Source organism: Pelodiscus sinensis, chromosome 4 (genome assembly GCF_049634645.1).
Source record: "Pelodiscus sinensis isolate JC-2024 chromosome 4, ASM4963464v1, whole genome shotgun sequence".
Lineage (NCBI taxonomy): Eukaryota > Metazoa > Chordata > Testudines > Trionychidae > Pelodiscus > Pelodiscus sinensis.
In genome coordinates this window covers 28,414,977-28,438,011 of record NC_134714.1, presented here as the reverse complement: position 1 = coordinate 28,438,011, position 23,035 = coordinate 28,414,977, and the positions used below count along the sequence as shown (strand labels likewise).

The 23,035-nt window shown below is 40.4% G+C and overlaps 1 protein-coding gene across 13 annotated transcripts in view; it reads right to left on the bottom strand.

Moving 5' to 3' along the window:
• The window catches only part of DICER1 (dicer 1, ribonuclease III), a 110,901-nt gene that overhangs the window by 12,434 nt on the left and 75,432 nt on the right, over positions 1–23,035 (bottom strand). For all 13 annotated transcript variants that reach the window (XM_075926644.1, XM_014578870.2, XM_006133693.3 and 10 more), the window contains 9 exons: positions 18,010–18,189; positions 14,894–15,107; positions 13,811–13,964; positions 11,397–11,579; positions 10,991–11,096; positions 10,706–10,881; positions 9,612–10,395; positions 8,485–8,640; positions 1,437–2,319 (listed from right to left, as the gene is read on the bottom strand). In XM_075926644.1, the coding sequence (XP_075782759.1) occupies positions 1,437–2,319; positions 8,485–8,640; positions 9,612–10,395; positions 10,706–10,881; positions 10,991–11,096; positions 11,397–11,579; positions 13,811–13,964; positions 14,894–15,107; positions 18,010–18,189 (2,836 nt within the window). The remainder of the gene's footprint in view (positions 1–1,436; positions 2,320–8,484; positions 8,641–9,611; positions 10,396–10,705; positions 10,882–10,990; positions 11,097–11,396; positions 11,580–13,810; positions 13,965–14,893; positions 15,108–18,009; positions 18,190–23,035) is intronic.

The window sequence follows — 23,035 nt, the reverse complement described above, 5'->3', positions numbered from 1 at the left end:
CTGGGGCAGAGCAGCTGGGGTGCTGCTGGGTTGCTCCAGTAGCGCCGCTCCTCGGTGCTACTGGACCAACCCAGCAGCACTCCATCTGCTCTGCCCCAGGCGTCCTGATTCAGCCGCTGCTGAAACTGACCAGCAGCGGCTGAATCAGGACCTGGGGCAGAGCAGTTGGGGTGCTGCCAGGTTGGTCCAGTAGTGCCCAGAGCGGCGCTGCAGAACCAATCGGCAGCGCCCCAGCTGCTCTGCCCCAGGGTCCAAAACAAAAGCCTGGTCTGCTGGGGGGGGCACGCTAGCTGCGTCCCCACCCCCCCAGCAGACCAGGGACACGGGGAGCAGAGCCGCAGCGGCAGCGGGGTGCCGCGCCTCTGAGACTTTGCTCTGGCAAAGTCTCAGAGGCGCAGGACCCCGCCGCGGCTGCAGCTTCAGTCCCGGTGCCTGTGGTCTGCTGGGGACGGTCCCCAGCAGACCACAGGCACCCGGACTGAAGCGGCAGCCGCGGCGGTTCCCCGCGCTTCTGAGGCTTTGAGCAAAGCCTCAGAAGCGGGGGAACCCGCCCGGTGCCCCTGGTCTGCTGGAGACGGTCTCCAGCAGACCAGTGGCACCGGAGCAGCTTACGAACGGGGCTTTCTCGCCCCGGAGCTCGCAGGTAGCAATCCGCCACCTCGACCTCCGGGGAGAGAAAGCCCCGTTCGTAAATGCGGATCCGACATAAGTCGGATCCGCGTAAGTCGGGGACTGCCTGTACTGAGTTTCTATACGCATAATTATGATTATTCGAACTCAGACATTTTGCAAACAATGAACTCCTGCTCCAGAAAATAACCTTGTTTTGCTTTAAAAAGTAAGCATACTATGGAAAAAAACTCAAAACACACCGCATGAATTCAAAGAGCTAAATATTTAGGTCTGTAGTCAGGAAGGTAGTTAAACATATGTCTGCCTATAAACATGTAAGTAGTCAAAGGAGATATGATACTCTTTGGAAGAAAATCAGTGAAATAAGTGCTGACAACACCACTTCTTTAAAAACCATGGTGCTAATTTTAGAGAGGCACTGCAGTTTCTGAGATTCTCTGTTAAGTCACTCTGCTGAGTATAGGACTGATGAGAGAAAGAACAGAGATAAAATAAGAAACGACTCTATAGTTTAGAATAAAAAACTGTGTTATGGTGCCCTATATCACACACTTGAACTAGGGAACTGTGACTCACTCATGAGCCCTGGTAGCAATTTAGAAAGGTAGAGGTCACTGTTAACTGGCACACCTCTTACAAATCGGATGTAAGAAGATCATTCTTGGTATTTATTTTTGTATTGAGAGGAATTCTTTTGACACGCAAAAAGTCAAGATCTGTGCACAAAAAGAAATCTGCACTGTGCATTCTTTATTTATATCAATTTAATACTGTAATGAAGTAATTTTGTTAAGACAGCTTACCAGTAATGGTATTGTAATGGTAGGAGGCATGAGTAAATGCCTGAAGAAGATAAGCCTTATTCTTAAAACTGTAGTTAATTTTCTTCTCAAAATTTTCAAAACCAGATATTAGGTGATTCAGGGTTTTTTCAGCATCTGGGTGATCAAACATACACCTTGGTGGAATCTTCAAACAGCCATACTCCATTTCTTTACACAGAGAACACTCTGAATTAGCTACAGAGGCAGAAGCACAGTTTGGTGGAAGATTTTTCTGTTGACTGTTAAAATTCTCCCTGCTAGAATACACAGTGCTTGTCCACTCAGTTTTTTTCATTACTGGGAGCACCTTCAGCCCTAATGAACACAGGAAAAGCTGAGCAGCTCTTTCACCACAGCTGGTCAGATAGCAGCCCAGCAATGCTTCCACACAGTCTGCAATGCTTTTGTCAGCAATACACTGCTCTGTATGCAAGTCATACGAGATAGACTGTTTTCCTGTGTCAACACCACAGTTTTCTTCCGATGGATTCCAGAAGCCTACTACAAAATCATCCTCTTCAACAGCTTTGCTAGGATCCAGATAGCACATAGCATCCCAAGAACTGTAGTCAAAATCATCAAAATCTGAAGAAAACTGAATATTACTTAGGGACGATTTTTTGGGTGCTTTCCATTCATAGCTAGAATCAGTGGTTGAAAAGGGTGAGAGAGAAATTTTCTTCACAAAAGCCCCAGATCCCATTAACATGTTATCAATGAATTTGATATGTTCCTGATCATATTCCAAAAAATCATCTTCAAGGTCAGCTTCTTCCTTGGGCAGTCTCCACATTAGGTCTTCATCCTCTTCATCATCATAATCGTCATCAAGTTTACCATTAGCCAACAGGCTTTCTTTTGTCTGAAATAAGAAATAAAATGAGGCACAGGGAAAAAAAGAGAAGGTATAATTACTTTTAAAACAAGTTTTATAATTCTATAAGCACAAGAAATAATTTTCAATTATAATCATCAGCTAACTTTAAAAGTATGACTTTGGTTTTTGTCAGTGTACATCAATTAACTTGTTTAATCAGCTACAAACAGCAATACCAATTAATATTCTCATTCTAAGAATAAAATAATTGCTTTGGAGTACAAAGAAAATTTCAAATTAAATTTTCTATAAGCAACCTTTATTTTTACAACATATATTAAAAACAGTTTCATACAATGAGCATCTATGGTTCATGGAAGTACAAAAAGAGAAGAATATTTTTTTTACTTGCGTCTAGTACACAAACCTCTTAAAAAACAACAACCAATGGACCACGTATGCATATCGAAATGGGAGAAGTGGGGAAGGAGACGAATTTTCAAATTGATGATGTTAGATGTACAAAAATTTATTTCTCTCTCTCTCTCTGGCTGCTAAATAATGCTACTATACACTAACAGGAAAGGAACATTAATTTTATCAGGATTTTTTTCAAACCTTATTTGAGATAAATCATAGGTATTCTTTTGAGACACTCACATCAACATACATGAAACATGAAAGAGGGTTTCAGTGAAACAATGATAAAAAACCCTTTTGTCCTCGTGTTGCTGTAATCATTTTTTTCCAAGCAGTAAACTGCCAGTTTTTCCACTTTATCAAGTAGTTCATAGTCTACTGACAAACATGAAGGAAAACAGGTAACATGCAGTGATTTTATATGTAGAAAGAAAAACCAAAACCAAAACGAAAGTTTGGCAAAAGTTTGATGTTTATGTGGGTGATGGCCTGAACAGACTGAGTTGGGGATTCAAAAAGTTGGTAAGTTTTCTAACTTAAAAAAGCCACAAATCAATTTTTGATTATGCAATAAGAACTGTATTTAAAGAAAAAGTCCATTAAAAATTGAGACAACGTAGAGAACTTCCACACACTATTTTGGCAAAAAGATTTTGCCAATTTGTCATGCATTTTTGTAGTATTACAAATATTTCCTGAGACCAAGCCTAAGAATGGAAAATGCACAAAGACAGCATATTTCTTTAAAAAAATGCATTTTTGGACCAAATATTAATGTATACATTAAGTGAAAAATACAACAAACAAACAAAACCTCCAAAGGGGATACATTAAGAAACTGTTAGTTATCTTAAGAGGTATTTAAGTTAAACAAAATCACCTGGATACAGTTTAGTTTAATTAGACATGGATATAATTTTTTTTAAATTGTTGCTCTATTTTCTTTCTAATTTGAGCATTTGTCATTGAAAGGAGAAAAAATTAGTGATACTTATGATTAATGAAAAAATAAAAAGTATTTGTATGGACTGAAGTACACCACCAAAAACAGGTATGTCAAAATGTTACCTAAGTAAGGCCAGGTCTATGCTGTGGGGGAAAGGTCGGCTTAAGATCCGCAATTCCTGCTACATAAATAATATAGCTAGTGTGACGTCTCTTAAGCCAAGCTTGGCAACAGCTCCACAGCAGGAGGTCGATGGGAGAGAAATGCTTCTGTCAACTTCCCTTACTCATTGCGACAATGAGGAGTACCGACGCTGACAGGGATGCCTTCAACGTCCTATTTAGTAGGTCTTTACCCCAGTAAGTGGAGACGTGGCCTAAGGATTGCACTGGCAGCTTGCCAAGGCCCTGATCCAAGGAAGCATTTAGGTCAGTGCAGTTGATTGCACACTTGATCTTACACCACTGAAGTCAATGTAAGTTTTGTGATTTCATTGGAACAGAATCAGACCAAAGCACTTTCCTGGATTGGGTCCACTACCTAAGGTTCATTCCATTTTGAATAAAATGTAATAGTTTATATTTCCTTCATCTTTAAGTACGGATGCATGGCTTGCTGATACTCTGGCCTCGCATGCAGTGTTCCAAATGATCTGATTGTGAGTATATAGTATTCTGGAAAATGACGTATCAGGAGGTCATGTTTCCATACTAGAAAAGAAAATGAACTCTAAAACTCTTGATATCTGGCTTGAAAGCAAAATGTTGAGTACTCTAACAATGACAGATAAACAAACTTAATCACATCTATCATGCATGAGATCTATCAATATTAACTTTTCCAAGGGGGGGGGGGGGACCCTGAACTACAGCATTGATACAGATAAACGTACTCTGTGAAAAAGAACAAACTATACCTAATATTTCATTATATCTTGGGTGATTTTAAAAATGTATATAATGCTATATAGTCATTGGGAAATTCTGATCACTTTGGTTTTTGCTAGATAGCACTTTTAAAGAAACTACTACCTCTATACTTCAAAACCCACACATCTCCAAAAACTTCAATTTACAGTAAAAACCTGTGTTATCCGGCACGCTCGGGGATTAGGGCATTCTAGTTATCTGAGGGTCCTATCAACCTAGGAAAAACCAATGGACAATAAAAGTAAAACTAAAATTTTTAATATTGGTAGTTTTGTAGTGTGAGGCAGTTGGTCTCAAATTTCTATTTTGAGTTAAAAATGATTAGTACTTCTTAAATAAATTGTTAAGCCAATCATGGAAACCAAGCCAGGCCTGTGCATCTGAAGATGTGACAGTATTGTGGCTGGGTGCAATGCCGGTTAACAAAGTTTTCTGGTTAACAAAGTGCTGGATAACAAAGGTTTCACTGTATTTAAAATAAATTACAAACACAATTTTCCCTATAACTGCTTGTATTTGAAATTAAAGATCAAATATGCTTAACTGTTTCTTTTATCAATTTTAGTATTGAATCAGATAACTAAACTACCTACATGTTTATTGTATGGTTTAGCCAGCCAATAATCCCAGCTGATGTCTACAATAATTCAAAGTGTTATCAAAGTGTTGTAGTTAACCTCCCCAAAAAGAAGATAATTTATTCCTGGATAGTGAAATGACTATTTTATTACTTGGCAGCAGTAAACATAGCTTGCTGAGATCACTGTCCAGTGTGAGTCCTTTATTTATTTTATATAAATACAAATTTGTGGCTGGCAAGGGGCACAGACAATTAAAGGGTTATGAAGAATCATTTCCCTAAGTAATTTAACAGCTGCAGCCCCAAATATTTTTTTTTTAGACAGGCATAATAATAAAAAATCCTTTTGAAATGAAACTTCGGTATAATACATAACTATAGATTGAACCTCTCTAGTGCAGCACCCTTGGCACCTGACAGTGCCGAACCAGAGAATTTGTTGGATCATGGCAAGTCAATATTGTCTAGCAGCATTACTAATATTTCTACTGCTTACTGGGTCTTAGAAGACATTTGGGGTAAATTAGACCAAAATAACAGCATAGAACACTGAGCGTCAGGACTGGTAGCTGTAAACAAACTTTATGAGACTGTGGGACACTTGGGTCACAAGTGGACATCTGACAGCTAAAATCATGCTAGACCACGGATGTTGCCGGATCAGAGAATGCTTGACTCGAGAAGTTCAACCTGTACCATAATCAGGTTTTATTCATCAATATAGATTTAGTCATACAGTACGTCTGTATAACAGTCCTCTTGTGTGCCCTCTGGTGGTTCTGAAGTCAGAATAGACTTCAAAATTGAACTGAGTCAAAAAATAACATTCTGAATACTTACAAATTCAGTCATTATTAACTGATTTTTTTTTAATAAGGAAGAGCACCCATTTTTTTCTCTAGAGCTCATGAGTGAAACATGCAGATATTACAATTCATTTCTAAAAAAAGCTTATCTGCGAAGCTTTTAATTGAGATTTGCCATTCTGATCCTGATGCTAGTTGGCCCCACTTCATGGAAGAGTAAAATTCACCACCTTAGCTCAGTGCTTCTCAAACTTTTTGGCCCACAGTCCACCACGATCAATGCAAACCTTTCTGTGGGCCACCAGCCAACCACCCAGGATGACAAAATACCTTTCCTTATCTCTAAATACCTTAAATACTAAACTATTCATATTAGGCTACTGGAGCTATAACATAAGGAGGCATATATAACTGATAAGAAAGGAAATATGAATTAAAATCAAAATAATTAAACTAATTAAGTGCTTTATCTTTATCATGTTAGTTTACCAAACTTTGTTTTAAATAAAGTCAAATATTAATCTGTGTCCAAAACAAAAGGTTTCAACGTTGTCTTTATTTATGGCGGGAGGGGGGCGGGAATGGACCTTTTTTGAGTTGGGGGGTCACTGAGCCACAGAAAAATCAGTTGGGGACCACACAAGTGAAATGCATCCTTACCCTCAAAAAAGGAAATCCCAACCCTCACTGATTTGGGCTCTATATGAGACACCTAATTCCCCTGGCATTCCAGCCCCACGGGAGGAGGCGGGGGGGGGGGGGAGGGGGGGGAGAGAAGACCGTGTTTCAGGGCTTCCCACAGGCTAGATTAATTTTTCTGGGGTCCTCGGATTAGTAGATTTTGTGAGCCTCCTAGGCTCTAGAGTGGGGACAAAATGAGGGGATCAGTGTGTGTGAGAGGGCTGCCAGGGATAGGGATGGAGGTGCAGGAAAAGATGAGGATGGAGGGTATGGGTGAGAGGTAGGGGTACAAAAGTGGGCCATGAGTGGGGGATCTGGCCAGGAGTTTCGGTGCAGAAGGGGAATGAGGCTGCAAGGTCTGTCTGGGAAGAAGGGTGCAGGAGTGGACTGGGAGGGGTGCAGTGTCTGGCCAGGAGGGAGGGTGCAGGAGCAAGGGAGGATACAGTAGCGGGCTAGGGGTAGGGTTTCTGGACAATGAGGAGGGTGCAGGAGCGGGTTGAGAGTGTGGGGTCTTGGCTTAGGGGAAGGGCTTACATGGACTTTGCGCCCCTTGCTGCTCTCAGGCACTGTGTCTCAGGCTGTACCATCTGCTGGCCTCAATTCCAGCCAATAGGAGGGAGCAGTGGAGAGAGTCTCCAGGCAACGTGTCCATGCACTGCCATTTCCCCAGCCGGGGTAGGGGAAGTGGCAGTGTGCAGAGCCAGATGTGGCAGTGTGGCACTGGGATTTCTCCCTCCTTCCCCTACAGCGGGAAGCTGGCACTGGCGCTCCAACCTTGTAGGGTGCGCGTATGTGTGTGTGTGTGGGGGGGGGGACCACAAGCACAGACTTGTTGCTGCAGGAGAGGGCTGAGCTTCGAGCCATGGATCACTTGCCAGGTAGCCACCGAGTCCTAGTGGTCAGCGGAACACAGTTTGAGAACCACTGCATTAGCTGCATCAGGATATAAGATTAGGAAACAAAGCACAGTTTACAGTCAGCTGTAACTCTGGTTTTAGGATCAGTGGATGAACTGCACAACATGAGATTAGAACTGCATTTTATGAGACAAACAAAACATCCAAAAGTAATCAAGATCTTTTTGTATTCTCCCTGGATAGGAGCTAAATAGATCCTTCAGTCCTTGCCTATTTAGAGTTTAAATTTCCAAAAAAAGAAAAATAGTTCTGTTTGAGACCACGGTAGAAAAGGAATCATCAATCTTCAACCATTAACGATAAAATGCCATCTGGCAATAGTAAATTACTATTGAGAAACTTCTCAAACCAATCATCACATCCACTCAATCACACAACTAAGAAATTACTAGTTATATTAGGTAGCAGTTATGGCACCTGGTAAAGTAGGACAAAAACTAGCTCACAGAACAAGACGTTGTGCTGCCCATACTGTGAAAGATGGGCTCCTGTTCACCAATATGATATTTAGCTATTAATTGTCTTCAGCACAGAAAGGTTTGTCAAAATCATCCTTTATACTTATATAATTCACAGTTTGCATAAGGGGAGAAACACTTCAGATTATGTGAGCTTTCACAAAAGTGTGTGAGAATAACAGATAGAAGTTCTCTTTTAAAATATTTAAACTTTTATATCACTGAGATATACACTCATTACTGAACTATGTTCAGTAATTTGATCCACAAATTGCCCTTTCTAAACTCTCCATCAACATCTCCCCCCATATGTCATAAATTACAGTGACATATTAGGAAAGTAGACAATGAAGATGTAGGAAGCTATATTTTGCTGAAGCATGATAAAAAGAGGGCTCATTTTCCCATCCTTCCATTTTGTGATTTATTATTATATACATAATAATTCTTAGCATTTTTTGATCAGACCTTACCATTTCATCTTTCTCCCACTTGTCTGTGTTACTTTTGTCTTGGTTTACTGTGTAACCAGGAGGGAGCCAGTTGACAGGTGGATCAAATATAGATACCACCATACGACTAGGCAGCCCCTTCTTCTTCCCAAGGCGATACAAGTTACAATTGCTGACCTTAAAGAAAAAAACACTTAGAAACATCTACAGATACCTGCATACAAAAGTATAGGAGAATACAAACATCCTCAATTTTATGTGCCTAAACAAATTCTTGTCCCTTTAAAATAAGCCACAGCATGTGTATAAAACAAAGAGTTATGCATTTCTTATTTAAAATAAAACATTATAGAATATCTTATGTACAGATATATTTTCCAGTTCTCAGAGGTTATTGAGCACAATAGCTGTTACTGGCCAAATACAGTACTAATACAGTATGGCTATGTCTAGACTATGGGGAAGATTTGAAAGATCCGATCTCAGCTGGAAAGCAGAGCTTTCGAAAGTGAAAGTAGTTTAGATGCAGCTTTTTCGGCGACCCTCCCCCCTTTGTCGAAAAGCCGTGTAAACCTCATTTTTTGAGGAAAAGCAGCTTTTCGACAAGGGGGGGGCTCACCGAAAAAGCCTCAACCAAACTACTTTCACTTTCGAAAGCTCTGCTTTCCAAAGTGAGATCGGAAGAAGATATTCTTTTGAATCTTGCCGGTAGTCTAGATGAGCCCTATCTGTTACTGGCCAAATCCTGCCATAAAAACAGAAGTAACTTTTTAACATTCATGTCTCTAGTTTCTTGACAAATTAAAGACTTATTTATAAATAAAATTCTAACTTTATGAATAATACTAAAAATCTACTCATTACACATACCATTAAGCACTAGCATTCCAAATTACCACTTTAACAAGATGTATCACAAGCCCATTGTTTAAATTAAACCTTGGCATAAAAAAATGTAACAGTGCTGAGAAGTTTCTCCGTAAGTGTAGCCTTATTAAGATATAATTTATTTTGATGGTATCTCAAACAAATTATTTTAGTCATTTTAAAGGAGAGGATTGTATTGTATAATTGTATTCCCAACAACTATTTTATCATGTCTTGTAGCCAATGTTTAACAGAATTGTGATAGATCATTAACTACTCACTTTTTTACTTCTCATATATGACAGGCGTCCCTCATGGGCATCTGGGTAAGTGCAAAACAAATAAGTAGTGATGGCATGCTTTAAAAATGAATCCCCAAGCATTTCAAGCCGTTCTAGATTAAATCCATCACTAGCATTTGAAAGTGTCAAAGCCTGAAGAATGAGACCAGGGTTTGGGCCAAGAGTTTTTGAAGAGTATCCACTGGAATGGTTCTTTTCAGAATCCATTCTATCTTTTGAAAAATCAAGAGCTTCTGAAGTACTGGTGGTCACTGCCATTTTGGGGCTTCCATCTGAGGTAGATTTGTTAACATTTCCATCAAGGTATTTATTACTCAGTAGAGTACATTCATTGCTGGACTTGCGCTGGTTCTCACTGTTGTATAAATTCTGAATGGGATATGAGGTAGTTGGTTGTACAGGTATTTCCTGCCTGCAGTAATTCAGATGATTTACTTGGCAAAAATCTCTGTTAACTAAATCACAATTGCCATTGGCAAGATTTTTATTAAAAGAAACACCATTAATTGCTGCAAGTTCTACCGATACATCAATTTGAAGTTTACTGGGTGACTCATTGAGCAATGTTATGTAGTTCACAGACATTTGGTCATGATTTTCTGCAGAAGAGGCTCTATTAGCACCTTGATGTGCAGCATTTTCAGGGACTACAATTGTGCTGTGCTTACAGTAATTTTCATTCTCTGCTAAAGAAGAGCTAGGAATCAAAATGAAGGATTTGCTGTCAATGGACTTTTTCCACCCAAAGTCCAGGTTAGGATATCTGCAAAATAAATGGTGATTTTGATTAAAAATATCTCAAAATGAATGCATGAGAAAATTCTATATGAGAACTCTATATGAGAAAATTCTAAATTTAACATTTTTACATGTTAAAAATATTAGGGGTTTTTTACAAGAAAGAACAATCATTGAAGTATCTAACTCCACTATTTATAATCGAGTATTTTCTAGCTACATGCCCGATTGAAAAAATTATGTAAGCCATATAGAGCAGATTAATTTTGCACTGCTGCAGCAGTTGCAAATTTTTCTAAGATTTGTAATACATATATGTGCAGCACAGTAAATACCTGAAGTCTGCAGGAAGTGATTTAACCCCTACACCAGCATCAGTAGCTGTTTGGGCTCTCAGTTCCTCTGCTGTCAATAGGCAGTGCAGACGATAAAGTATGCTGGGGAGACAAACTGCTTTTCTCCACAGAGATGCTGGAATAGGATGTATAGCACAGAGTTCTGGAACCAATATCTTTGAAGGAGGGAGAGAGTTTTACTTTTAAAAAATAATCTCAAAAGCTCTTAATATGGTTAGTGATGTAAGCTGAATTAAACAACTTAGAATGGAAACTGTTCATTACCTGCTTATTTTGCAGACTTTCCCACTTAGCTTTTCTCTTCTCAGCACTACTTAGCGGAAGAGCTTTCCCCTTCTGATTCAAATGACGAGGAGTCAAAAGATTAAGTCTAAAAATATATTTTGAAAACATTTCCTTTAATGTAAATATTCAAAAAAATCAATTAGTTCAACATAATTGGTTTAAGTTAATGGTTTGGACCATCAACATTTTTTTAAAAGCTTTAAATTTAGAAATCAGGCTCCTTAAAATGACTCAAGCTGATTGTCCAAAAAATGACATCAAAAAATTTCAAAATAAGATTGTACTTTATTATACAGCTTACAGCAAAACAAAATGAGTCATCACAACTGCTTCAAGACTGAAAGTAAGAATTAAACTAGGTTTATACTATTCAGAATCTTCTCACCTTGAAGACGTGTGGTCCACATCCAGCAGTGGCTGGTTGAGATTGGTCAGATCAAGATTATACTTCGTTTTATAATATTCAGCAAAAGTTTCATATTCAGGGGAAGGAAATTTACTGAGTGGAGTAAGATCAGTGTATACATCAGCAACGTAGAATCGATGAGGCTGATCAAAATTTCGATACCTAAACAAAAACAGATAAGCTTTGAAAAGCATTCTTCAAGCAAATTTTCTATCTTAGGCTCTGATTCGGCACTGGGATCAGATGCTAAGTTGTTAAATATCTCAAGTAATTAGTTCATTGTGCAGAAACTGAATAGATGTGCCAACATCAAATACTATAGCAACTAGTATAAGAACTTACATACATGAGAACAGAAAGAAAATCAAGTGCCCTATACAATTTGTCTCAGTGAAGAAAAGGGAACACAAATACACAATTTTAATAAAATTAAGAATAAATTTTGAAATAATTTGATATAATGCAAAAAATATATACTTTAGACGAGGGGTGGGCCAGATCTGGCCCACCAAGGAGGTGGATCCGGTCCGCGGAGGCCCTGCTGCTCACCTGCCTCCAGGCCAACTAGGGCCTGGGAGTTGGGGAGCACACGAAGCCTCCGCGTGCCTTGCCAGGTGCACGTGGCACTTTGAAGCACTGCACGTTGCTTGTAGGGCAGGGAGGAGAGCAGAGGAGGCTTTGCATGAAGTTTCCTTCACCCTACCCCGGCCCTGCGAGGAGCCCACGGAACTTCAAAGTGCCACATGCTCCTTGCAGGGCAGGAAGAGGCTTTCCGCGCTCCCCTGCTCCCAGTCCCTGATTGGCTTGGGGGTGAGAGAGTATGCCAAGCCTCTTCCAGGGAATGGGTGCCTTGTGGAAAGGGAGAGCAAAGGGGCTTCCACACCCCCAGACCAATCGTGGTCTGGCGGTGGAGTAGCTCTGCCCCTTCCCATTTAGGCCCCACCCCTTCCAGGGTGGCCTGGGAGTACTTCAAAAAATTTTGAAGTGGCCCCTGGGCAAAAAATTATTGCCCACCCCACTTTAGACTGTATGCTTCAATCTTAGTACTTTACAATTTTAGTACATTACGAATGATAAATATTTCTGTTAACGGATACAGAAATTTAGTCCCAACAAATTTATTTGATCAGAAACTCTTAAATATATTTAAACTTCTCTATAAAAACACTGTGGCCCTATCATACTTAATTTTAGAAAGCTTAAACAGTTTGTTGAGTCAACAAAATGTTTTTTCAGATAAATAAAAACATCTGAGCAAAATTTAAAAAAAAAAATCCCTTGAAGAAAGATGGAAGGATGTGTCCCCCATAAGGTAAGTAAACGTTCCACAGAAGCCCATAATGATACAAACTTCTGCCAATACTATACTTGGCATTTTAGACTGGTTCTCAAACATCTAAAAACATAAGAATGGCCATGCTATGTCAGATCAAGGTCTGTCTAGCCCAGTAGCTTATCTTCCAGACACCGGAGCAGCCCCTGCTTGCAGGGCACTCAGGCCTGCCGTGGACAGGGGCTGCTCCAGACAAGAGTAGACTCTGTTTGCAGTGAGCCCCCTGCAGGGCTGGAGCAGGCCCATGCCTACAGCAGGCGAGTTACGCATTACCTGTTTAGGGTGACGTTTATACATTAATCTTTCACATCCCTAGTGAATACCATCTGGCCCAAGTGTGCATGTAGACTGAATACCATTCAATGATGTTAGCAGTCTATGTTTTCCACTCCACCCTGCCTACTCGTTATTAGTTAGAAACAAATAATTCCCACTGTTTTAATCATAATGGGACAGACCTTCAGCTGGGGTCAAATGTCTTAGATCCATTGAAGTCAATGCAACTATGAAATTTATGCCAATTTAGGACCTAACCCCATGTCTGAGCCATGCTCCAATGACACAGTGATTAAAACACTTGTAGCCATTAGCAATTTGTCTCTGCTATCATTACCATGATTGCTACTGCTGATGAAGCTGCACTGAAAAGGCCATTCTTCACTGTCTTGGGGACTGCTCTGGCACACTATCAAGAAAACATAACTAGAGACAGAGCTTCTACCAACCTCCCCAAGTTAAAATAGTTCCAAAAAACTAACTGCTGGTAAAGTCACAGCTTTAGGCAGAATACTAAGTACATTATTTAGTGACTTATAGTGTTCTTTATAGGGATGTAACAAATCTTCTAGTAACAATACCTGAAAATCCCAGTATTAGATTTCTGTATAAACATTCCACAAACTTATCATCAAAATGATTTCATGGTTAAATAATGTAATGTATTATCAAATGTTATCTGATTTACCGTGTATGCTAAATATAGGTTGTGTAACTTATCTGGCAAATGCTTATACAGGTACCTTTTTTACACACCAAATATCACAGATGATACACTCCTCACCTTGGAATGATAACTGCATCCTGGTAATCTTCTAATTTGAAAATAAATGGAGTTTCTTTTGTGTACTGTGTACTGGGAATGCCTGTACGTGCTTCAGATTTTTCAATATCTTCCATAAACTTAAAGTCAATGTCCAAAGTGCTGGAGTCATCAACTTAAAAATAAAAGGATACATTTCATTTATTATGTTGGGTTTTTCAAACTGGAAACTCTATTATTTTTAATTTGCAAAGTCTTATTTTTTTGGGTAGACTATTTGCTGTCAATACACCCTTTGCCTTCCCTCTTCCCTTGAAACCTTGCACTTACACCACCACCCCTAGAGATTTTTAGATCCTCCCTGTTTTCAGGTGAAATATACTGCTATGAGATTATTTGTACTAATTTCAAGCACACTTAATTGCCAAGAAGTGAGGAAAGATAACAATCAAACTTACATACTACAGGTCGGACATCCCTGATCCCGCACCCTCAGGACCTGAGTGGTCCCGAAGAAGGGAGTTTGCTGGGCCAGGGGAGGTCAGGCTTGGGGCTCTCCTAGGCCACTGCCAGGCCAATGCACTGCCCTTGGCAAGTGGCGGGGGCTCCACTCCCAGCTGCTGCCCTGCTCCAGCTGATGGGGCTCTTTGGCCATCGGAGTCTCCATGCTTCCAGCCAGTGGGGACTTCGCTGCCCCTGGGCAGTGGGGGTTTCCAGGTCTGTGGCACCTCCAGCTGCAGGGGCTGCCCGCTTCCGGCAGGCAGCAGGTTCATGCCCCTGGCCAGCAAGGGCTCCATGTTCCCGCTGGCAGAACTCTGCTCTAAGCTGGCAGAGCTCCCCACCGAAACCTGCTCCAGCTGCCCCAGGCCACTAGCCCTTCAGGCTGCTTGCTGGTAGAGCTCCCAGCAACTGGCAACCTACTGGACCATGGATGTTGCCAGCCCAGAATGTCCCGGACAATAGAGGTTCAACTGTAGCACATATCTATTGTGACTATATTATGTGATATGTAAAATATGATAACAATGAAGGATGGCAAAATGTTAAAGTAACTAGGTCATTGTTATAAAGCAAAGTGAACATTTAAAGAAACTCAATCCTTACCAACATTAAGAGGTAGAACACAATAGGCTGAATCAGCTTCTGTAGGTCTGAACTCTAGTGCAGGTTTCTCAAGCCGAAGAATATGTGAGAAAATGTATTGGTGAAGTCTTGTGATCAGCTCAAGCATTTGTAAAGACAACATAAATCCAGACTTTTTTAGCTCAATAGATATGGTAACCTCTCCAGAACGTGTGTACACAGGAAAGTGAGGAATCTAAGTTCATAAAGAAAAATCAAAAGATGATTGTTGTAAAGCAGGCTTTTTCTGTCCACGGCCTTCGCGTATAGCCCATCCTGCCACACAAGGCCCCTCACACAAAACCCAGATACTCAGAGGAGCATGGGCAGCACAATGCAGTTTTTGTGAATGGAATTTGACCTTATAGGCATCCTGGAACTCAAAGGCACCAAGAAAATAGGGAGGTAAGCATAACTAGATAACGCCTAGCTGAATTTACAGATAAGTCTCATTTGACCGTAGCTTGACCAGTCTTAGGGGCAAGGGGAAAAAATAAACATAGGGTAATAAAACACAGTTGTCTCACACTAACTATGCCCCATCTGGTCCTGTCCACAAGGGGATCACGCATACATCACGAAAATTCCTATAGGGCAGTATTGTCATACTACCTCATCACTAGCCTATCAGGCCCTGCCAAATGCAGACCCTCGCATGGCACAGACACCGAAGTTTTGTATAAAAGACCCTCAATCCCTTTGTTCAACGGAGGTTCCGTGTATTGAGGGCACGTGTCTTTTTTTTTGCCCGGCTAAAGGATTGATCACCCTGAGGCTGCCTCCCCACCCTTTGAGTCAAATATAGGGGTGCACGAGTCCTGAGCATGCTCCGAGTTCTAGTGTGTCTTTCTGTTGTTATTGTTTCTGGATTTGTAAGTATTGCTTAAATGTATTAGTTATTGGTTTAATTAATAATTAGATTGTGTTAATTTCACTGTGTAATTCTGTAAAGCGTATCTAAGTTCTGTTAACCACACTGTGTAAATTGTATAATTTTGTGTTGTATAGCAGTGTTGTATTTAGGTTAAGTATAAGTGTTAGAAATAGAAGCCCCGGAGTTGTTAAGTTGTAAAAGTAGATTTATGACTAACTCCACCAGCTGTCCTAAAATAACCATAGAGGGGCTGGCTTTGGACGGTTCTTTTATTATCATTACTTTGGCTTTGGTTTTTGTATTTTTTATTTGTATGCTGCGTTGTCTTAGGCAAATTAGGGATAGTGATTTGATATGAGTGAATTGTAATCAAAGAATTGTAATCAGTTGGGTATAATTGTGCCCAAGGTTTTCTACGCAGTAAAAGTATTGAGCAATTGCTAGTTTAAACACTTATTTGGTAATTATTGGTTTTGACAACTTAATAAAAATCATTTGTTTCACCATCATCCAGTAGTTTTCACTGGGTAGTCAGCTTTAACCCTTGAGGCTCCCATCACATCACCGAACCAAGGTGCAACAATGATAAAAATAGGTACTGAAAGACGCCTTAGAAAATACCATATGTACCTCTTCAACAATAGGACTGTCCCTGAAGGACAGTGATTAACGTTTAATCAAGATTTATATATTAATGCATATTAACTTATATTCAGAAATGCAAGTGGAAGCCATCATTTTGATACAGAGACAGTTTCATTGTTCAGAAAAGTTTAACTTCTCTAACAAAGAAAATGACCATTTTCTAGAGAGCAGGAGCTACCTGATAAAAGCTCCCTTTTTAAACTCCAGCGTTTTTCTTAATTTCGCTGTATTTTCTTATCACTAAGGGCATTGCTATCCCGATTCCTCACTGAGGATTTCATTTTGTCCTGTGAAGAGAGGCTAGGCGAGGAATATTTTCTTCTTGCTTTGATCCTTAATGGTTTCTTTCGGGATTGATGAGAATCTGAATCAGAAACAATATAATCATCCCTTTCCTCATGCTAATGTGAACTCACATGAAAGCAAGTTTTGTATGAGGCAAGTGCCATCTTTAGAAATGGGTTCAGTGATGATGTGCACCAGCTGAGGAACAAAGATCAGGAACTGTGCCCTGAAGGGGCACAGAATTATAAATAAGTGACCCAAAGTGTCTGACTGGTAGTGGGGGAGGAGTGTGCAGAGAAAGAGGATGTGTAATGGGGCTTGTGTTCCTATAAAACACAACATCCATTGGATAATTGGGGTGGGGTGGGACAGAGGTGTTACTAACTTTACCAATAGTGAGATGCAGACTTCTGGGAGGGAGAGAGCTGATGGGCCAAGGCACCCCAGGAATTCTAGGTGGACACTAAAATGAGGGAGTGGCATAGCTCTGAAAGTGTCCATAACCTCTGCTCTGTGATACCATAGAGTCCTGCTGCTACAGAGGTGCTGAAGAAGCTGCAGAGTGCAGGTGAAACTGCCTAGTGCAGCACCATAGTTGGCATTGTGTGGACAAACTTTCTGAACAGCTAACAGAAGAGGATTTACTCTGAGCATAACATAAGCACAGATCTCCTTCTCAATGGATGGCTGGGGAAAAGAACAGAAAGAGATGCATTTCTTCAGTTTGTGCTAAGCCTTATCACCCTTTTTCTGCTCAGATGAGAATAATCAGAAATGTTCTACTTTAGAAGAGTTTAGCATAATATAAATTATAATGAGAAATGTATGATAGGAAGAATTTAAACTACAGCAATAAGGGTACAACTAGACTACAGGCTTTTGTCGACAAAGCAAGCCACTTTTTCGACAGAGAATCTAGATGCTCTCTTTTGAAAAAGCACAGTGTGGATGCAATAGCGCCTTTTGTCAACAGAACTCTGTCGACAAAAGGCGTTATTCCTCGTAGAATGAGGTTTACCGCCATTGACAAAACTGCCACGTTCTGTCGACAGAACTCAATGGTAGTGTAGACACGGGTATAATTTTGTCAGCTAAAGTCCACTTTTGTCGACAAAACCCTGTAGTCTAGACACACCCTAACTGTATACAATATGATAATTGGAAACCCAGTTTTCAAGGTTGCTCAAGGAAGGCAGAGTTGATATCTGGTCTGGTCCCTGGCCTGCCCCAGTGCTTTGAGTCATGAGTAGTAGCTGTTAGGCACAAAAGGGTAATAGAAAGTCAGATTCATTACCTGAGGTATAGGTTTGGCTGTCAGTATTCCAAAGCATCTTGTTGTATCCTCAGGAGGATATAGCTTTCGCCTCCTAAAGTTGAGCTCATCAGGCAAAGGGGTAGTTAATACCATTCCTATTACATATAGATAACAGGGATGATCAGGTTTGGGGTAACTATCTCTCAAACATTCTGGAATCTACAGTGAAAGAGAGAAAAATACATAAATATGATTATTTTGCAAAGTTCACTTACATTCTCATTCCAAGGACAAATATTTCATAAGATCTGTTGAGACTAGTACGACAAAATTACTTTGCCCAATTAAAGCCTTTGGAATTATGTTCCTAAAAGGAAGCACAGAAAAATGTACCCAAACTAACCTGAATTATTTCTTTTTCTTTTTTAACAAGATCCATTAAAACCGGCCTTCCGACTGCTTGCAGGTTGTGGGCAAAACCAGACCTCATGGTCATAAGGCAGCAGAATGCCGCATGCCCAGAACTTCCTGCTAGCTGAGACAACTATTACTTTTCTATATTAACAATTGTGTTAATTATATATTGAAAAACATAGGTCTCCCCTCTCCCCTGACTGCAGAACACTAGAATAATCTTGCCTATCAATAAAACAAAAACTTTGAACGCCATTTTCCTTCTCTATCCATCTCTGGATGAACCCTTCATATCCGAGCTGTACAGACCTGCTTTTATTTGAGAAACAAGCTTTTATATAAAGGTTGGAGAAGTTTGAGTCACAGATCCATTATGCTGGGATTTTCTCAGTAGTATGACTCCAGAATAAGATACAAGTTCAAACTTTAATTATGTACATCAAAATATTAGGCAAACTATATATACACCCCATCTTTCCTTGGCTGAAGAACTAGGTCATAGAATTATTTTGCCTAAAATGATACTGGCTGAAGGTTGGATGACCAATCTGTTAATTTCAGTGAACATATGCATTTATGATCACTATGCTACTGCCTTCTAGCTCTCATTGTAGGAACCATATAACTTCTTTGTTGATCTTAAGAAATAGGATTTGATATTTGATAGAAGAGCAAGGTTTACTATTTTGTAGATGTAAAAAATGCTCCACCTGATTACATAACAAAACCCTGAGAGCTTCTTATAGATCTGAAGTGTGCCCCAAAAAACCCTTTTCCGCGTGCAAAGAGTTGGGACAAAACCACGAGGGGGGAAAACTCTTGGTTTCTACAAAAAACTGAGTTTTCTTTGTGCCAGTTTCATAGAATCATAGAATAATAGGACTGGAAGGGACCTCGAGAGGTCATCGAGTCCAGCCCCCCGCCCTCAAGGCAGGATCAAGCTCCGTCTACACCATCCCTGACAGATGTCTATCTAACCTGTTCTTAAATATCTCCAGAGAGGGAGATTCCACCACCTCCCTTGGCAATTTATTCCAATATTTGACCACCCTGACAGTTAGGAATTTTTTCCTAATGTCCAATCTAAACCTCCCCTGCTGCACTTTAAGCCCATTACTCCTTGTCCTGTCCTCAGAAACCAAGAGGAACAAATTTTCGCCTTCCTCCTTGTGACACCCTTTTAGATATTTGAAAACCGCTATCATGTCCCCCCTTAATCTTCTTTTTTCCAAACTAAACAAGCCCAGTTCATGAAGCCTGGCTTCATAGGACATGTTCTCTAAACCTTTAATCATTCTTGTCGCTCTTCTCTGTACCCTTTCCAATTTCTCCACATCTTTCTTGAAATGTGGCGCCCAGAACTGGACACAGTACTCCAGCTGAGGCCTAACTAGTGCAGAATAGAGCGGCAGAATGACTTCACGAGTTTTGCTTACAACACACCTGTTGATACAACCTAGAATCATATTTGCTTTTTTTGCAACAGCATCACACTGTTGACTCATATTCAACTTGTGGTCCACTATGACCCCTAGATCCCTTTCCGCCATGCTCCTTCCTAGACAGTCGCTTCCCATCTTGTATGTATGGAACTGATTGTTCCTTCCTAAGTGGAGCACTTTGCATTTCTCTTTATTAAACCTCATCCTGTTTACCTCTGACCATTTCTCTAACTTGCTAAGGTCATTTTGAATTATGTCCCTATCCTCCAAAGAAGTCGCAACCCCACCCAGTTTGGTATCATCTGCAAACTTAATAAGAGTACTCTCTATCCCAATATCTACATCATTGATGAAGATATTGAACAGTACGGGTCCCAAAACAGACCCTTGAGGAACTCCACTTGTTATCCCTTTCCAGCAGGATTTAGAACCGTTAACAACAACTCTCTGACTACGGTTATCCAGCCAATTATGCACCCACCTTATCGTGGCCCTATCTAAGTTATATTTGCCTAGTTTATCAATAAGAATATCATGCGAGACCGTATCAAATGCCTTACTAAAGTCTAGGTATATGACATCCACCGCTTCTCCCTTATCCACAAGGCTCGTTATCTTTTCAAAGAAAGCTATCAGATTAGTTTGGCATGACTTGTTCTTCACAAACCCATGCTGGCTATTCCCTATCACTTTATTACTTTCCAAGTGTTTGCATACGATTTCCTTAATTACCTGCTCCATTATCTTCCCTGGGACAGACGTTAAACTGACCGGTCTATAATTTCCTGGGTTGTTCTTATTCCCCTTTTTATAGATGGGCACAATATTTGCCCTTTTCCAGTCTTCTGGAATCTCCCCTGTCTGCCATGATTTTTCAAAGATCATAGCTAAAGGCTCAGATACCTCCTCTATCAGCTCCTTGAGTATCCTGGGATGCATTTCATCAGGACCTGGTGACTTGCTGACATCTAACTTTCCTAAGTGATTTTTAACTTGTTCTTTGTGTATCCTATCTTCTAAACTTACCCTCTCTCTGCTTGTATTCACTATGTTAGGCACACCTCCAGACTTCTCGGTGAAGACCGAAACAAAGAAGTCATTGAGCATCTCCGCCATTTCCAAGTTCCCTGTTACTGCTTCTCCCTCCTCGCTAAGCAGTGGGCCTACCCTGTCCTTGGTCTTCCTCTTGCTTTTAATGTATTTATAAAAGGTCTTCTTGTTTCCCTTTATGCCTGTAGCTAGTTTGATCTCATTTTGTGCCTTTGCCTTTCTAATCTTGCCCCTGCATTCCCGTGATGCTTGCCTATATTCATCCTTTGTTAGTTGTCCTAGTTTCCATTTTTTATATGACTCCTTTTTTATTTTGAGATCATGCAAGATCTCCTTGTTAAGCCAAGCTGGTCTTTTGCCATATTTTCTATCTTTCCTACACAGCGGAATTGTTTGCTTTTGGGCCCTTAACAACGTCCCTTTGAAATACTTCCAACTCTCCTCAGTTGTTTTTCCCTTCAGTCTTGCTTCCCATGGGACCTTACCTACAAGTTCTCTGAGCTTATCAAAATCTGCCTTCCTGAAATCCATAACCTCAATTGTGGTGGTCTCCCTTCTACCTTTCCTTAAGATCATGAACTCTATTATTTCGTGATCACTGTCCCCTATACTGTCTTCCACTTTCAAGTTCTCAACTAGTTCCTCCCTATTTGTTAAAACCAAATCCAGAACAGCTTCTCCTCTGGTAGCTTTTTCAACCTTCTGAAAGAATCATCTTTGCAGAAAAGCATTTTACTGAGCCTTTTGAGCTCACTTCATATTGTAAATAGTCATTTGAGTAAGGTAATGGATATTGGGAAGGCACACTGATGAAAAGGAAGTATGACAATACTTCTTTCAGTGGTTCAAACTGATGAGTTCTTAGTGCTGTAAGAAATAGCTTGTCCCCACTTACCCTGGATTGTTTAATCTACTTCTTCTGAACAAGTCCTGTCTTTTGTTGTACTACTGGGACTGAAAGTCTCATGTTACTTATATTCCCTTCTATCATATCTAAAGTATCTAAAAGGTTATTATGACCAGGGGGGAGAAAAATTATTCTCCTTAATTCCTAATAAGACAAGAAGTAAAATTGCAGCAAGAGAGGTGTAAGTTGGACATTAGAAAAAATTTCCTGTCAGGGTGAATAAACCCTGGAATAAATTGCCTAGGGAGATAGTGAAATCTCCATCATTGAAGATTTTTAAGAGGAAGATAGACAAACACCTATCAGAGATGGTCTGGGAGGTGCTTTGTCCTGCCATAAGTTCAGGGGACTAGACTTGACCTCTCGAGATTCCTTCCAGTTCTATTATTCTATGGGCAGGTCTATACTAAACTGGAAGGTCATCTTAAGATTCACAACTCCAGCTATGTAAATGATGTATGTGATGTAGGTGGAGTTGATGTACCTTAAGATGAATTTTTCCAGCTGCCTCACAATGGAAGGTCGACGGAAGAGTTTCTCTGATCAACTTCCCTTATTACTTGCAAATGTAAGGGATTTTGGAGTCGAGAGGGGCACTCTCAGCGTTCAATTTACCAGATCCTTACTAGATCTGCTAAATCAAATGCTGGAAGATTGACCTTTGCAGCACTGATCCCCTTTACTATAGGCATGGCCTATGGGTCACTTTTCCCCTAGAATATTCCAATGACTGTGACTACCTTATCCATTGGCTTCCAAAAAGCTTCCCACTGGAGTGTAGGGAAGACGCCAGGAGCTGATTTACTTGGATAAACATTCTCTTTGGTTGATGCCTACATGATACTGCGTTATATCCCACTGCTCTGGGTGAGAGCAACTTGGTATCTCAAGATGTGACTGAAGGCTGCTGATAAACAAATTTTCCAGAGAGACAAATCCCAAAACTTCTCTTACAAAGTACACAGAGGTTGTAGCTATCCTCAGACACCTTGCAACTCCTTCTAATTAAGGAGTCCACTTTCCCATTCATGGTGTCTGTTTGATGGAAGAATCTCCCTCAGATGGAATCACCAAGTCCTTGATGAAGAAGAGAGAGATACAATGTGTGCACCACTTCTATCTTTGGGAAAGACTCCAGGTTGGATCTTGACAGGTGCACATGGTAGAATCCTTTGGTTGCTTTTCCAGCACTGTGGCTCTGTTTTTAAGTGAGGTTGCCTTGGCCTCCTGAGCAGCTACAGTGGTTGAAAGG